Source organism: Panthera uncia, assembly GCF_023721935.1.
Source record: "Panthera uncia isolate 11264 chromosome E2 unlocalized genomic scaffold, Puncia_PCG_1.0 HiC_scaffold_20, whole genome shotgun sequence".
Taxonomy (NCBI): domain Eukaryota; kingdom Metazoa; phylum Chordata; class Mammalia; order Carnivora; family Felidae; genus Panthera; species Panthera uncia.
In genome coordinates, this window is record NW_026057589.1 from 12,925,332 (window position 1) to 12,941,145 (window position 15,814).

The 15,814-nt window shown below is 38.6% G+C and overlaps 1 protein-coding gene and 2 non-coding genes across 5 annotated transcripts in view; all 3 read right to left on the minus strand.

The window, feature by feature from the left end:
• SF3B3 (splicing factor 3b subunit 3) overlaps positions 1-15,696 on the minus strand; it is a 69,188-nt gene extending 53,492 nt beyond the window's left edge. Inside the window, exons 1-8 of one of the 3 annotated variants that reach the window (XM_049622590.1) lie at positions 15,589-15,696; positions 11,638-11,749; positions 9,907-10,233; positions 8,972-9,144; positions 8,310-8,451; positions 5,744-5,856; positions 2,823-2,960; positions 1,266-1,369 (exon numbers count right to left, since the gene is read on the minus strand). In XM_049622590.1, coding sequence (XP_049478547.1) covers positions 1,266-1,369; positions 2,823-2,960; positions 5,744-5,856; positions 8,310-8,451; positions 8,972-9,144; positions 9,907-10,233; positions 11,638-11,707 — 1,067 coding nt within the window. In that variant the 5' untranslated portion in view covers positions 11,708-11,749; positions 15,589-15,696. Of the gene's footprint in view, positions 1-1,265; positions 1,370-2,822; positions 2,961-5,743; positions 5,857-8,309; positions 8,452-8,971; positions 9,145-9,906; positions 10,234-11,637; positions 11,772-15,526 lie in introns of all 3 variants that reach the window. The other 2 variants (XM_049622588.1, XM_049622589.1) reach the window with 2 other exon arrangements.
• On the minus strand, positions 3,196-3,287 carry LOC125916685 (small nucleolar RNA SNORD111). Its single transcript, XR_007456010.1, has one exon. It is a non-coding gene; the product is annotated as a small nucleolar RNA SNORD111 (small nucleolar RNA).
• Positions 9,520-9,599, minus strand: LOC125916684 (small nucleolar RNA SNORD111). Its single transcript, XR_007456009.1, has one exon. It is a non-coding gene; the product is annotated as a small nucleolar RNA SNORD111 (small nucleolar RNA).
• Positions 15,697-15,814: the final 118 nt, after the last annotated feature.

Consider the following 15,814-nt stretch of genomic DNA (forward strand, 5'->3'; position numbering starts at 1 on the left):
CTTGGTTAAGTGTCTGACTCTTGATTCAGGCTCAGGTCATAATCTCACAGCTCGTGATTTCAAGCCCTGCTTCGGACTCTGTGCAAACAGTGCTGAGCCAGCTTGGGATTCTCTCTCTCTGTCTCTCCCCCCCCCCCCCCCCCCCCCCCCCGGCACTCATGCTCCTTCTCTCTCAAAATAAATAAATAAACATTAAAAAAATACTAAAAAATATTGAGACAATGAAGAAATTTAAATACTGACTAGCTATTTGATTATATCAAGGAATTACTATTATTCTGGAAAAGTGGGATTTAAGTGGATGAAAATACACCAAACAGGCTAAATATGAAAAGTGAGACAAGAGGTATAAACAAGGAAAATGAGTTAATCAACAGCTGGAATAAAGTCCGTGAGTATAAGTAAGAAACATGTCTAAGAAAGGAAGAACAGTCAGAGACAAGGCTGAAATGGCACAGAATCCTAGAATCCTAGATACACTTTCATTTTAATTACAAGCAAATAGCATCAGGTAAGTGGTTTGCACTGATGCTGTGAGCAGATACTGGCAAAACCATGATTATCTTATCTTGTGTAAGTAATTTGGAGACTTAGATACTGACTGGCTTTAAATTCAAGGCTAGAGCTCAGACTTTATCCACTTGGCAATAAAAAGTCATCAAACATTATAACACAGGAATAAGGGAAAGGATTTCATCAGGGTTATGTCTTAGCTGCTTAATAAGATGACTGTAAAGGCTGAAGTTTTACAGGAAAGACAATAAAATGTAGTAAGTAAACTAGTGAACTAGTTTAGACTATAAACCACAAAAATTGAGATTTTACACTCAAGTTGCTACAACTGGTCCATTAGTCATTAACAGAAAACCGAGGCTGGGAAGGTCACTGATGTGGCTGAGCAGCTGTGGGTAATGATGAGCTTCAACTTTAGATTTGTATAAGTGAAGTACTGGTGGGACATGTTAAGTTAGTTCCATAAATATTCAGTGAAATGTCCAGCAAAAAGCTCAGAAAAGATCACTTCTGAAGCTATTTTTGCAGCTACCAACAGGTACTGCTTAAAGGAAGCAACTGAAGTGGGGAAAATAACCAAACAAATAATAATAAATAAAAATTAAAATTAAAAAAGAACATAAAGGGGGAAAAGGAAGGCAAAACTTTTGAAGAAAGTTTTGTAGAAAGCTCTGTGCCCTTGAAGCCACATTTCCCTCCTCCCAACTTTTATAGTAACCAGGATAAACTAGGGTAATAAAAAGATTACTCACTGATTTCCAAATTCTGATGCTACAAAAAGGAAGCCTGTTTTAAGCACACACATGGCAGCAGCAACAGGCACAGTATCAAAATACTTGAGCCGAATCTCAGTAACCTGGAATGGAAAAAAAAGAGATTCTACTGTGTAGGCAAGTGAAGCTAGGCCACAGAAGGTAGCCCAGTATTGTAAGATAGCATAAGCAGAGTAGCAAGTAAAATATCATACTTAGTATCTAAACCAGGGGTTAGCAAACTAAGGCCCAGGACCAGCCATGCCTATTTACACACTTCCTATGAATGCTTCTGTGCCACAATGGCAGGGTTGAGTTGTTGAGACAGAGACTACGTGGCCCATATAAGCTGATGATGTTTACTACTGGGCCTCCACAACAAAATATGCCAATTCCTGAGCTAAACATATATAAAAAACTGCACAGCTGTTCACAGAACTCTGCCATAGGATAAAAACAGTAACAGTTCATGTGTATTACCAATTTTCAGGAGACAGGGAGAGCTTTCTCATTACTCACTAGAAGTGGCATTACTTGATCTCATATTATTTATGAGATTACGAGACCAGGTATCTGTTAACTAGAGGAGAAAACCTACATTCATATACCCAATCCAAATTTAAAAAGCTTTGATACCTTACACAACCACTTTTTAAGTCATTCTGTTTCCATTTTATTAACTTGTAAAGTATTATTTGTCCTATCTCAAAGTAGTATTAAAGAACAAATGGTTCATAAAAACACTGTGTAAACCTTAAATGTACACAGAAATATCAGTTTTTCAGGGACACCTGCCTGGCTCAGTCAGTTAAGTATCTGACTCTTCATTTTGACTCAGGTGGTAATGTCAGTTTGTGGGTTCAAGCCCTTCATCAGGCTCTGCGCTGGCAGAGGCTGCTTAGGATTCTCTCTCTCCCTCTCTACCCCTTCCCCTCTATAAAAATAAATAAACCTAAAAAAGTTTTTCTTTAAATATCACTTTTTGAAATAAGGTTACTTAAATATATTAAAATTAGTGTAGCAAGGGGCACCTAGATGGTTCAATTGGTTAAGCGTCCAACTTCGGCTCAGGTCATGATCTCAGGGTTCAGGGGTTCGAGTCCTGTGTTGGGCTCTGTGCTGACAGCTCAGGGCCTGGAGCCTGTTTGAGATTCTGTGTCTCCCTCCCTCTCTCTCGCTCTCTCTCTCTCTGCCCTCCCCCACTCACACTGTCGCACACATGCTCTCACGCTGTCTCAAAAATTAAACATTAAAAGGGGTGCTTGGGGGGTGGCTCAGTCAGTTAAGCCTCCAACTTCAGCTCAGGTCATGATCTCGCGGTTTGTGGGTTCCAGCCCCACACTGGGCTCTGTGCTAACAGCTCAGAGCCTGGAGCTTGCTTCAGATTCCATGTCTATTTGTCTCTCTGCCCCTCCCCCACTTGTGTGCTCTGTCTCTCAAAAATAAATGTTAAAAAAATAAAAATAAAAAATAAACATTAAAAAATTTTTTTTAAATAAACTAAACCCAGTAAAAGGATTTTTTCATTTTTTCCTTCTCCCTCCATGATCTGCTTACCATATCTTCATCTGTCTCCAAAGTGATCTTGAAGATATCTCCCTGCTCAGTTTGGGCCAAAAAGAAGAACATCGATTTGGTCTTATGGGTGGCAGAGCAGACAAAAATCATTCCTCTTTCAGGGTCATCCAGGTCATTCTAGCAAAGTCAAACACAGAACAACTTAGAAATGAGTACTTCTTATATAGGGAATTTAGCACCTTACCATAATACAGGCCACTCAACGTCTACAGGTACCTGGAACCTCTCTACACAAGCTTTGACCCAGAACAGCCTGCCAGCCAAAAAGTAAAGCACAAGAGCTAAAAATTCTTATCTACTATAAATATATGACAAAGCCTCTGTACAAAAAAGCAGCCACAATTTCACTCTACATCCTGAATAAATGAGCAACATCAAGAACTTTCTCCAGAGAAAAATGTCAGAAAAAAGACATGAAATTTAAAGAGTCATCATTTTAGGCTATGAAGAAATCTCCTACATGTCCACTCAGCACTATTCTATACCAACTTCCTAAGGCAGCTCCTGGACTATGATTTTAGATATTTTGTCATGTTTCCAACATTTTCTATTTCCCTCACTGAGTCAGCTGTTCAAGGGCAAAACATGTTTTATGCTTCTTTGCAGTCCCAAAGCCAAGTACAGTGCCTAGCAGTTAAGTGCTCAACAAATGACTGATCAACCAAATCAAATTACTCACCACCCCCTTACCAATAATTTATCTTGATAGATTTCTTCTCAGATTTTCTAAGATTTATGGACTCCTACTCAGGTATCATATATCAGATCAACTAAGACCTAAAAGGCTTAATCCCAGGTCCTATAAATTAATGTCAAAAAGTGATACGCTAATTTGGATATAAATTTAAAAAATAATGTTAATTTTAAAAATATATCAAAAAGATATAAAACCAGGGGTGAAAGAAGAGCTTGAGAAAGCAGAGATCAAACAAAATTAGCTGAAGCTGGATACACAGAGGTTCATTACACTTTACTTGTGCATATACTTAATAATTAATAATTTCCACAGTAAACTACTGAGATTAAAATCAGTAAAACACCATTTTCAGGATGCCTGGGTGGCCCAGTTGGTTAAGTGTCCAACTCCTTTTTCTTTTTTTAGAGAAAGCAAAAGAGCAAGCAGGGGAGAGGTCACGAGGGAGAGAGTGAATGAGAGAAAAGAGAGAATCCCAAGCAGGCTCCACAATCCACTCCACTTGGGGCGCCTGGGTGGCTCAGTCAGTTGAGCATCAGACTCTTGATTTCAAGTCAGGTCATGATCCCAGGGTCTTGGGAGCCCTGCATCAGGCTCCGTGCTGAGCATGAAGCCTGCTTGGGATTCTCTCTCTCTGCCCCTCCCCTGCTCACTCTCTCTCTCAAAATAAACATTTTAATAAATAAATAAAATTAACAAAACACCATTTTCAACCACCAATGTAGTAACTGACCTGAGAGGAAAAGCATTGTGTGAAAAGATGCTGGAGAAAAGAATATTTACAGTCTCAAAATTCACCAGCAGATTCCACACCAACTACAAAAAGGAAAAGGTACCTTCACAATTAAGAAGCCCAGATGGACACTACCTTAAAGTGATCAATTTAACATCACCAAGGAGTCAAACTAACATTATGTGCCCCTAATGTGATATAGTGGGAAATGTGTCACTGCCTATGTAATAATTCTATCAAAAATATTAACAAGGATCTAACTATACAGAAAAAGATGAGACAAACTTCAAGAAAATTAGCCTAGACTCTTAAAAAAATGTCAGTATAATAAAAGATTAAAAGCAAACAAAGGTGAGGCAAAATAACCTAAAAGCAGTAAAGGTAGATATAAGGGAACTTTTGTGGACAATGAGAGAAATAGGCATATGAACTCTACATAAGATAACTGTATTACACAAAACAGTAAATTTCTTGAGCATGACCTTGGTAGTGTGGTTATGTAGGAAAATTTGTTTTTAGGAACTACATCTTAGGAGATTCTTAAAGTGTCACGACGACTGCAACTTATTAAATTGTTAGTTTTAAAAAGTATGTAATAGCTGTATCATACGAAAGAAAAGCTAAATATAGTATAATTTTAAATTGGGGAATCTTTTTCCTCTACATAAAAAGCAGAGATTCACTGTTCTATTCTTTGAAATTTCCTATGTTGGAACGCAAGGAAAAAAGACAAGCAATGGAAAACAATCTATCTCCAATAAATATGTCTGGCGTCTTCAAACCAGAAATTTGCAAGAATTTCAAACTGATAACATCCAGATTGTTCTGAAATAGAAACTGTTTTATGTTTTTAATTTTTTTTTAATGTTTATTTATTTTTTAAGAGAGACAGAGAGCAAGAGATGGGGAGAGAGAGAAGGGGACAGAGGATCCAAAGTAGGCTCTGCACTGACAGCATAGAGCCTGATGTGGGGCCTGAATTCACAAACTGTGAAATCATGACCTGAGCCAAAGGCAGACGCTCAACCAACTGACCCACCCAGGCGCCCCTAGAAACTGTGTTTTTAATTCCTTTTCTCAAAGAATTTGTTTTGCTTTTACTAAAATACTTTACCAGCTTTATTAAAAATAAGATTTACAGGGGCACCTGGGTGCCTCAGTCAGTTGAGCGTCCAACTTCGGCTCAAGTTATGATTTCACAGTTTGTGGATTCCAGCCCCGTATCGGGCCCTGTGCTGACAGCTCAGAGCCTGGAGTCTGCTTCAGATTCTGGGTCTCCCTCCCTCTCTGCCCTACCCTGCTAGCGCTGTCCCTCTCCATCTCTCTCAAAAACAGACACTGGGGGGGGAAAAAAAGGATTTACAGAGAAACTAAAACTTGATTAACACATAAACTAAAAGATTATACTATAATTATAAAAAATAAATTCATTTCACAAACACAAATATCTTATCCTATGGCAAAAATTTTTACCCGTCTCCTGGGAATTGGACAGCGGATATCTGGTTGGTCACCAAAGTTCTTATAGGTGATATAGTTTTCAGAGCAGATCAGCACTCCACTTGGACCATCTGACCCTCCGGGAACTATCAGAAGAAAACAGAACTTAGGAATGATTTAACATAACCACAAATTATAATTTCGTTTTCAATTCCTTCTCTCCTTCAGCACATCTTGGATGATGATACAAGTAGCTAAGACTGAGAAACATTCAATGGTTTGTTTTCCCTAATACTAGCCTAAGACAAGGATGGAGCACAGTTTCGACAATCTCAGCCTGTCCAGGTATCAGATAATGCATCTAAAATTTTTTGCTTGGAGCCCAAAACTCAGTTCTCATCTTCAGACCTATAATCCAACTGTATACTCTTACACGGATATTCCACAACAGTTTAAAAATGCATCGTATTCATAAACAAACTCGCATTCCTTCTCAAATCTGTTCTACCTCCTGGGTTCTCCATCTCAAGAGAATACCACTATTGACCAATAGAACCAGAAACCTGGGCATCACCCTTCCATTTTCTCCCAACCACAGCTCTATTGATTCTACCTCCTTAGCAGTGTTCATGCTGCTCATGCTGCCGATCTCTCGGGTTAGTGAAACAGCTTCCTAATGTAGCTTACGGTCTTATCCTCCATTTGATTAGCCAAAACATCAGCAAGTTATCTTTCCAAAATGCTCACCTTTAACAGGTTATTATTCCCCGGCTTTAAATCCTTCAGTAGCACAAAAATAAATAAAATAAGGGGCACCTGATTGGCTCAGTCAGTTGAACGTCCAACTTTGGCTCAGGTCATGATCTCACAGTTCGTGAGTTTGAGCCCCTCATCGGGCTTGCTGCTGTCAGCACAGAGCCTGCTTTGGATCCTCTGTCCCTCCCCCCACTCATTCTCTTCCTTAAAAAAATAAAACATTAAAAAATAAGCAAATAAACAAAAATAAAATAAAATCCTTAGTAGGTACCTCCCCACCACTATCTACCTCTAATCACAATGAGCTTCCAGTTTTTTGAATGAACCATGTTCTTTGTTGCACGTGGGCCTTTGTGCATCTTGTCCACATCAGAAACTCCTTCCTCATACCTAGCTAACTCCTAACTAATCCTCAGGTCTCAGCACAGAGGGCACTTCTCTAGGAAGATTCCTCTAACACACTCCTTTTCTTTCCTTGGTTTAGAGACCTCTCTCTCCTCAACCCTGTCTCGGCATTTGGCAAATACTCGGGCAATTTTTTTGTTAGTTACACATATTCACTAAACTCGATTTTGAATAAAGGAGACAACACATCTAATTTTTCACCACTGCAGTCCCAGGTCCCAGTAGACAGACTATGCACATATTGATCGTAGAGACTCAATAAAACATTGTTGAACAAATCAAACCCTTGTCAAAAAAACATGGTAATGTTACAGCACGTAATGAGATGCATAATCTATTTTCCAAGGTTCTTCTGTTTAAATATAGTCTCTAAGATTTAATGCTCAAAGACAAGTGCTATGTTGTATTATTCTCCAAAATCCTCCAACAACAGACATATATCACATTAGACATCAATACAAGTGCAAATGACTCAAAACATAAAGGAGTGGGATGACGATCTTTCCCAAGCCTACTGAAACTTAGCTGACCACAAAAATAGTCGTTTCCTTTAGTCTTTTAATATAATGAATTAAAGGTACACTGATGTTTTGGTTTTTTTTTTCAAGATTTTATTTTTAAGTAATGTCTACACCCAACATGGGACTGGAACTTACAACTCTTGAGATCAAGAGTTCAATGCTCCACTGACAGAGCCAGCCAGGCACCCCTGATACTGATTTTCTAACAGTATCTCTGAACTCCTACAAAAATCTTACTTAGCTATGATGCATTTAAAACACATACTTCAATTTACTACAATCTTAGGTTTTGGCATTTATAACTAGCATATAGTTTTTTTTGTTATTGTCCTTCCCAAGTTTTGGTATTTGTTATATTTAGGCTCATAGAGTGATACAAATGTTTCTTTTTTTCCTAATCTCTGGAGAAATTTAAGGTCCCTGAAAATTCTGGACCTTAAATCTTTTGGGGAAGATCTTTGACAACTGCTCCAATTTCTTTAATGGATGGTCTATTCAAGTGTCTTAATTTCTTCTTGGGTCAATTTGGTAACTGTTTTCAAAAATATTCCTGTTTCACCTAAGTTTTCAAATTCACGGACATACATACAATTTTAACTTGTTGGATTCGTCCATTTGTCTTTTCAAAGAATTAGGTTTTAATTTTCTTAATGAGAGCGAAAGACTACCTACAGCAAAAAATCAGCACACCTAACAGTAGTCGATATTCCAGGCTGAGGGCTGTCTCATCCTTTCTTCCTTACCCCCATTAGAAGGGTCAACCACTCTGAACTTTTAACCTCGCCAAAACAGAGACAAGGCACTTAGACTTACTACAAATTACAGTTTCCAAACCCTTACATTAAGTAAATTCCCCTAAGTTTGTACATAAAATGTGCTAAGCAAAAAGGTACAGAGAAGCTCGGAGACAAAAATACCTGTAATAAGAAAGTTGCCATGTTCCTCCAAAGGTTCACTGTATTTTCGGACCACATGATTTAAACCAAGGTCTAACTCATAGAAAGTAAGCGTCTGCTGGGTATTAGCTGCTGCTTCCCCTGTGGGATCATTGTCTGCTTCCTACAGAGAAGTACATGAGCACAAACATGGCATCAGGATTCCTCCATCTACAAATGGGGAAGCAGAGGTCCACAACAGTTTACCAACGTTCACACTACTAGGTTAATGGCAGAGCTTACACAGTAACCTGGGTCTCCTGTGTAAGGGTTCTCCCTACTGCCTTCCATTCAAAGCAAAGAATGGTACGCCCCACCTTTCACTACCTCCCTGCAAAAAACATCCCACATAGAGTTTCACTTCCTTTTTTAGACAATTCTTTCCAATAAATACCATTTTTATAGGGATACTGTTCAAATCAGAGTAAGGTATTATTACATAGTTAGGTGAGCTATGAAACATTTCAGAGAATCTTAGTAAGACATTTGGAAAACAGAAAATATCTGTTAGCAGAATTATAAAACATGTACAATGAAGAAACCAATCAGGAAAGCACTGAGGTGAGTGAAGAAACCCAAAGCAGGGTGGAAGGAGGGAGGAAAGGAGGGAGAGAAGGAGAGGAAGGATTCAAAGTCCCCATTACCTCATAATCCATTTCCAGACAAGCAAACATTGGATTTTCAAATCCTACATCTACTCCAACCACATGATATACTAAAGTGTTCGCTTTGTGGGCTTCCAAGGGAGATGAAATGGTAAGCCGGGCTGCAGCGTCTCTGTTCAAGATATATACCAATTTCTGTTTTTCAATGGCACCTGTAGATAAAGGAGACAAAACAAATAAAATTTCCAGAAAATGAAGAGGGGCTTACACAACAGCCAAACTCACATCACAATTATTCCTTTAAAATCATTAGTAGCCAGCACTAACTCTAACATAACTATATAAATTATATAACATAACTCTAACATAAGTATATTTAGCATAAGATTTTGCTACCACAATAAACAACAGCATTTTATACCCCCTCCTTACTAATACAGACCTTAATATCCACTAACTCTTCAAAACTTTTTAGCATGCCTGAGATTTAATGATACTGGGAAACCAAAAGTTCATAAAAATTGCTGGCTTTATTCTCTGAGTTAGATCTAAAGTGTTGTAACTTGTCAGGGGGGGTTGCCCTCTGGAGGCCTGATCAGATACACATAATTTTCTTCAAGATATTTATCAGAGAAGAGACATGAATGTGAATCATCACTTCAGGCTGATGAAAGCAACCATATTCACTGCCTAATAATGTAAAATCATTTAGTTTCATCATAGGTTTTTGGCTACACACAAAGAAATGGAAAACACACCTAATCCAGCCAGACAGGAAATAGAAAAGGTATGTTAAGACTTCTCCCATTCTTTTAAAAGGAAAAGCAACTTTAAACCATGGTATTAACTGAAATACGATCCAAACTTTACCCAGGTAAGGAATTTATTGGCATACTGCCAAGAGCACAGCATTGTTATCCTAAACTGAGCATCTGTAAGAATCAGAGACGCACTCAAAAGAGCAAGTCACTCACTAATCATAACAGCTCGCCCCTTGGGATCCACAGCTAAGAACTGGCCAGGAACAATGCGGCGGCATCCACTCTTGCCAAAGGTTTCTTGGTGAATTTTCTCAAACATATTCTTAGATGGCTGGTATTCCAGGATAACAATCCGACCTGAGTCACTGCCAACCACAATGTAGTCTTTGGTGCCACCCGTCAGCCTAAAGGCCATGAGTGACCGGATAACACCAAATACTTCCACAGTTAGTAGAGTGTGTACTTTGCCAGTGTTGGGGTCGGGACGAAGCAGCTCCAGTATCTTCCCACGGGAAACAACAATTTCCTGTTGTTTGGTTCCTAGATCACCAAAACAATAAAGATCACAATCAGAACTAGTCCAAAAAGTACCTGGATGGATCAAAATGCCAGTCAAGACAAATAAAAAATTGAGTAAGTTGGGGTCTTGGTATTTTAAGTTTTCTTATTCCATTTCATTTCTAGAATTGGTATGATTTAACAAAAGCAGTTTCAAAGAAAAAAAATTTTTTTTTCCAAAGAGAGCTCATACAAGTTGAGGACAGGGGCAGAGGGAGAATCCTGAGCAGGCTCCATGCTTGTCACATAGCCCAATGCGGGCCTTAATCACACGACCCTGGGGTCATGACCCAAGCCAAAATCAAGAGTCAGACACTCAACCAACTGGTCCATCCAGACCTCAAAGAACTTTTAAAACTGCCATCTAATATATACCATTTATTTCTAAACTCACCCCAGAAAGCTCCCTTGCTTTCATAACCATAATCAACATCTCCAAACACCAATTTGCACCCATCTCGCCCTGCCTACTACATAATTCTATTGGGATATATTGCCATCAACTTTTAACTGAATGTTTAAAATAACTAAATTCCTGGGGCGTCTGGATAGCTTAGCGGGTTAAGCATCCGACTCTTGATTTCAGCTCAGGTCGTTATCTCACTGTCCTTGTGTCAGGTTCTGATAGCACAGAGGCTGCTTGAGATTTTCTCTCTCCCTCTCTCTGCCCGTCCTCACCCTGCAACTCAAGCACACTCTCTCAAAATAAATAAATAAACAAAATATAAAATAAATAAATTCCTTCTTCCCAAACCTCCTCTCTGGTCCCAACTAACCTGTTATCAATATTACTGTAATTTTCTCTGCGACCCAGGCTAGAAACTCATCTCCTTCTCTTTATATCTGTCCCTGCTGCCCTCGTACAGGTCTTCACTATCTAATGCCTAAATGCCTTCCTTTCCATCCCGTTTGCTCCATTCTCATTTGCTCAAGGACACCACTTATCAGGCCACCTTACTTTCGAAAGGTCCCTTGGGGATAGGATAAGATCAAGTACTTCAAACTGTTTTAGAGATTATCAACACTATATAAATGATGTTGTCTAAGGATTTAAGAAAATTTTTTTCTATGATATATTTCAGGAAAAAATTTTGAATTTAAAAAAGGAATGTGAGGGGTACCTGGATGGCTCAGTCAGTTAAGCGTCCAACTTCGGCTCAGGTCATGAGCTCATGTTTTCTGAGTTCAAGCCCCGTGTCAGGCTCTCCACTCTCAGTGCAGAGCCTACTTTGGATCCTCTGTCTCCCACTCTCTCTGTCCCTCCCCCAAAACTCCCCCCCCATCAAAAATAAACATTTGAAAAATAAATAAATAAGGAATTTAAAACATGAAACCAGTTAATATTGAAAATGTTAAATTCATAAAGATAATAACCGAAAATCTTACCAGAGAAGTTGCCATGAATGGCAAAGCTGATGCCAGTGGCTCGCTGCAAGGTCAAGTTGTATAGAAACATGGTGGCAGCAACACTGAGACAGTCACAACTCCACAATCAGGCCTGTTATACCAAGTAAAACAAGCTAAGAGAACATAAAAGTAGAAAAATATCAGCTTGAAAACTTGTTTTAACAAACATTTCTGCAGAATGCAAACTGGTGCAGCCACTCTGGCAAACAGTATGGAGGTTCCTCAAAAAACTAAAAATAGAACTACCCTATGACCCAGCAATTGCACTACTAGGCATTTACCCAAGGGATACAGGTAAGCTGTTTCTAAGGGGCACACACACCCCAATGTCTACAGCCACACTATCAACAATAGCCAAAGTATGGAAAGAGCCCAAATGTCCACCGATCGGTGAATGGATAAAGATCTGGTGCATATATATATATATATATATATATATATATACATATATATATATATATATATACATACATATATATATACATACACACACACACACACACACACACTGGAGTATTACTCGGCAATCAAAAAGAATGAGATCCTGCCATTTGCAACTACATGGGTGGAACTGGAGGGTACTATGCTAAGTGAAATTAGTCACTCAGAGAAAGTCAAATATCCCATGACTTCACTCATATGAGGACTTTAAGAGACAAAACAGATGAACATAAGGGAAGGGCAACAAAAATAATATAAAAACAGGGAGGGGGACAAAACCTAAGAGACTCCTAAATATGAAGAACTGAGGGTTGCTGGAGGGGTTGTGGGAGGTGAGATGGGCTAAATGGTAAGGGACATTAAGGAATCTTCTCCTGAAATCATTGTTGCTCTATATGCTAAGTAACTTAGATGTAAATTTAAAAAATAAAATAAAAACAAAAATAAAAATGATAGGGGAGCCGGTGACTCAGTCGGTTAAGCGTCCGACCAGCTCAGGTCTGATCTCACAGTTCATGAGTTCGAGCCCCACATTGGGCACTGTGCTGATAGCTCAGAGCCTGGAGCCTGCTCTGGATTCTGTGTCTCCTCTCTCTGACCCTCTCCCATTCACACTCTGTGTCTCTCTCTCAAAAATAAATGTTAAAAAATTTTTTTTAATTAAAAAAATAAAAAAATAGTAATAAACGCTAAATAAAAAAAAAAAATTTCTATATAAGAACTTATGGATGAAGGTAGAACCCAGAGAGTAAGGCCTAGTGACAAACATATTTATAAGTGGAGTGCATTCTACATTCCAGGCACTATGCTATAAACTTTTGTCCCTAATCTCACAAGAAATCTATAAATGACTCATTGTTACACTAATTATATAGCTGAGGAAATTGAGGTTAAGAAACTAAATCACCTGCCTGAGGTCACTAACAAGTGGGACTAACAAGCCACTAACAAAACGCTGGAATCCGTACCATTAATACAACACTATTTGCCTTTACAGTCACAGAAACTAAGCACCTCTACATTTATTTATTTTGCATAGGCTATACAAGCACTTGGTTCAAAATTCTTAAAAAGCACAGCAAAAAGCTCCGTTCGGTACTCCTCCCTGGGAAAATCAGTTTTACTAACTTATGTATCATGTCCTTCCAGACATTTTCTACATTTGTAAGTGAGAATATAATACTATTATTTTCTCTTCTTTCTAACTAATGGTTGGGCACTATATATTGTACACTCACATTATCCTGCAACTTACTTTTTATTACTTTACCTTGGAGATAGCAATAAACAAAAGGCTCTCTCATTTTTATTTTCCAGCTGTGGAGTATTCCACTGAATGGGTATATAAGGATCATTTAGACAATACCCTACTGATAAACATTCAGGTTCCCAATCTCTTGCTATTATGAACATTGCTGCCAAGAAAATCCCTCCTCTATAGGTCATTTATACGTGTATGCATATATCTTTAATCTTTAATCTATCTTAATTTTTAATTAAGATTAATCCCTGTAAGTGAAACTGCAGTACTGAGAGATTCATACATTTGAAATGTGGATAGATATTGCCAAATTACCTTTCAAAGAAAGTTTACCGATCTATACCCCCAGAAATCTGAGTCCCTATTTCCCCACAACCAGACCTTGGCTAGATAAAAATGGTAACTTAAGTGTAGTCTCCATTTGCATCTCTTATCTAGCTCAATATTTGATGATTAAAATTTAAAATTTAAATCCATTCACCATCAAAAACTAAAACAACACTCAATTCCTGTTACTTCAGACCTCTCTAAAAGAGTGTACAGTCACAAAAAAGGATTCTTTTCATTCAACAGGACTAAAGAGTGCAAAAGCAAACTGATGTACCTTTCTTTACCATAAAATTACCTAAAACTACAGCTATGCAGTTATTGCTAGAAGTTTTTCAATTATTTACAGACAAAAAGCAAGAGATCTTGAAAAATCCAAAGTAATCACTATGTAATTAACATAAAAATTTGATTTTGTTAAATGAGAAAAGAAAATTATGAGTAAACGTTCTCATAAATAATAGTCACAGAAACGGTTTTTGCCCAACCCAGAAATGGTTGAGAGGAAAGGATCAAATCCTCCACTCTGGATATGGGTCCTGAAAGATGTAAATTTTTCTTCTTGAAACTAAGGAACATTTTTAATGTTCTTCTAGGATGGTAGTGAAGAAGGAAAGTGGAAAAAGAGAGTGGAGAAATGACCTACAAGAAGCAAAACAGCGAAAACGAACAGACACAGACATACACCCATATCCCCAGAAGGGCGTATACACTGTAAAAGTTCCAGGGAAAGTTGTTCTCAGCTTAAAGTCTGAGGGAAAAGAAGCAAAGAATAGATTATAATTGTTCTCAATTGAAAAGTAGTAATGTGGTCAATTTCATATTTAAAAAAAAGAAACAAGAAAAAAAAGTGAATGTGATTCTCAAACAAAAGTAAATTTATTCTCTTGCATCCTCTGTGGTTATAAAATTTCAAACATTATTTCTGCATAAACTGCAGTTATCAACAAAATTTATAATGAAACCCTATCATGTTGTCAACAAGATCCATGTTGCAGGATTGACTATACTAAATGTAAAGAAATGCTATTAAAAAAGGGGGGGGGGGGGAGTACAGGCCCCTTCCAAAAGCCCTGAAAAGTTCCCCAGCCAACTCTACATTCTAACTCCTTAAGAACTCAATTTAGTTTCCAGTTCCTTTATAACTGATGACATCCGCTACAGTCTGTGAAGTTCATTTCCCTCAAACCTGGTTGGATTCAGGTTCCCCAATTATTCTTTCATCAGTAGCAGAAGTTGCATTTTGAAGGAAGCTCATTCTAAAACTACAAGAACTATATACCAGGAACCACTAACAGCCAAAATGTGGTAAATTTTGTGATTTTCCCCACTTCTATCTCCTGTCTGTGACTACTAAAAGCTTGAGCCCGTGATTGCTGCCCCCATTTTTTCTTGCGCCAAAGGTACATCACCGCATTGAAACTCGCAATGTCTTCAAAATAAATATTATTGTCACACTTTATACATGATAAAACTGAAAAATCAGTGGAGGAAACAGTTACCCCATTAACAAAACACAAATTCAAAACAGGGTCTTGGCTCCAAAAACTGTTTCCGTTATTTACGCTTTTAACACGCTGGGTGTCCCACCTTACAGTTAGCGTGTCCTTTACGTCCGTCTTGCCCCAGCTCACACCTCCTCCAAGGGCAAAAAGCTGGGCGAATTCTAGAAATCTTATTTTGACCCAGGCTTCGTTCCCCCCTTGTAGAAGGAAGTGGGAAACGACTCCTGAAAGCCATTTTCGTACCCAAGCGTTCCCCTCCACCTCCTCCTCGTCCTTTGCCGGGACCTTACGGGCCCAGGCTGCTTTAAAGACCCCTGCCAAACGTTCAGCTAACCTTCCTACATAGCCGTTCTCTGCCTCCCCAAGCCCGGGGAAGTCGGAAGGCTGCTTCTTTACCCTGCCTCAGGAAGGATGGCGTGGATATCCGACAGATGCTGAATTCCTTCAAGGCCTAGGCCACCGCCAACTTCAACCCGCCAGGCTCCGCCATTAGCTCTTAAAGCAGGGACCTTAAAGCGGGCCCGCGACGTAAAACAGTCCCCAACAGGCGCCTGAAGAATGTATAAGTAATTTTTTTTGATGTTTCTGTCTTTCTTTGACTCCGCATTAAAAATTAGTTAAA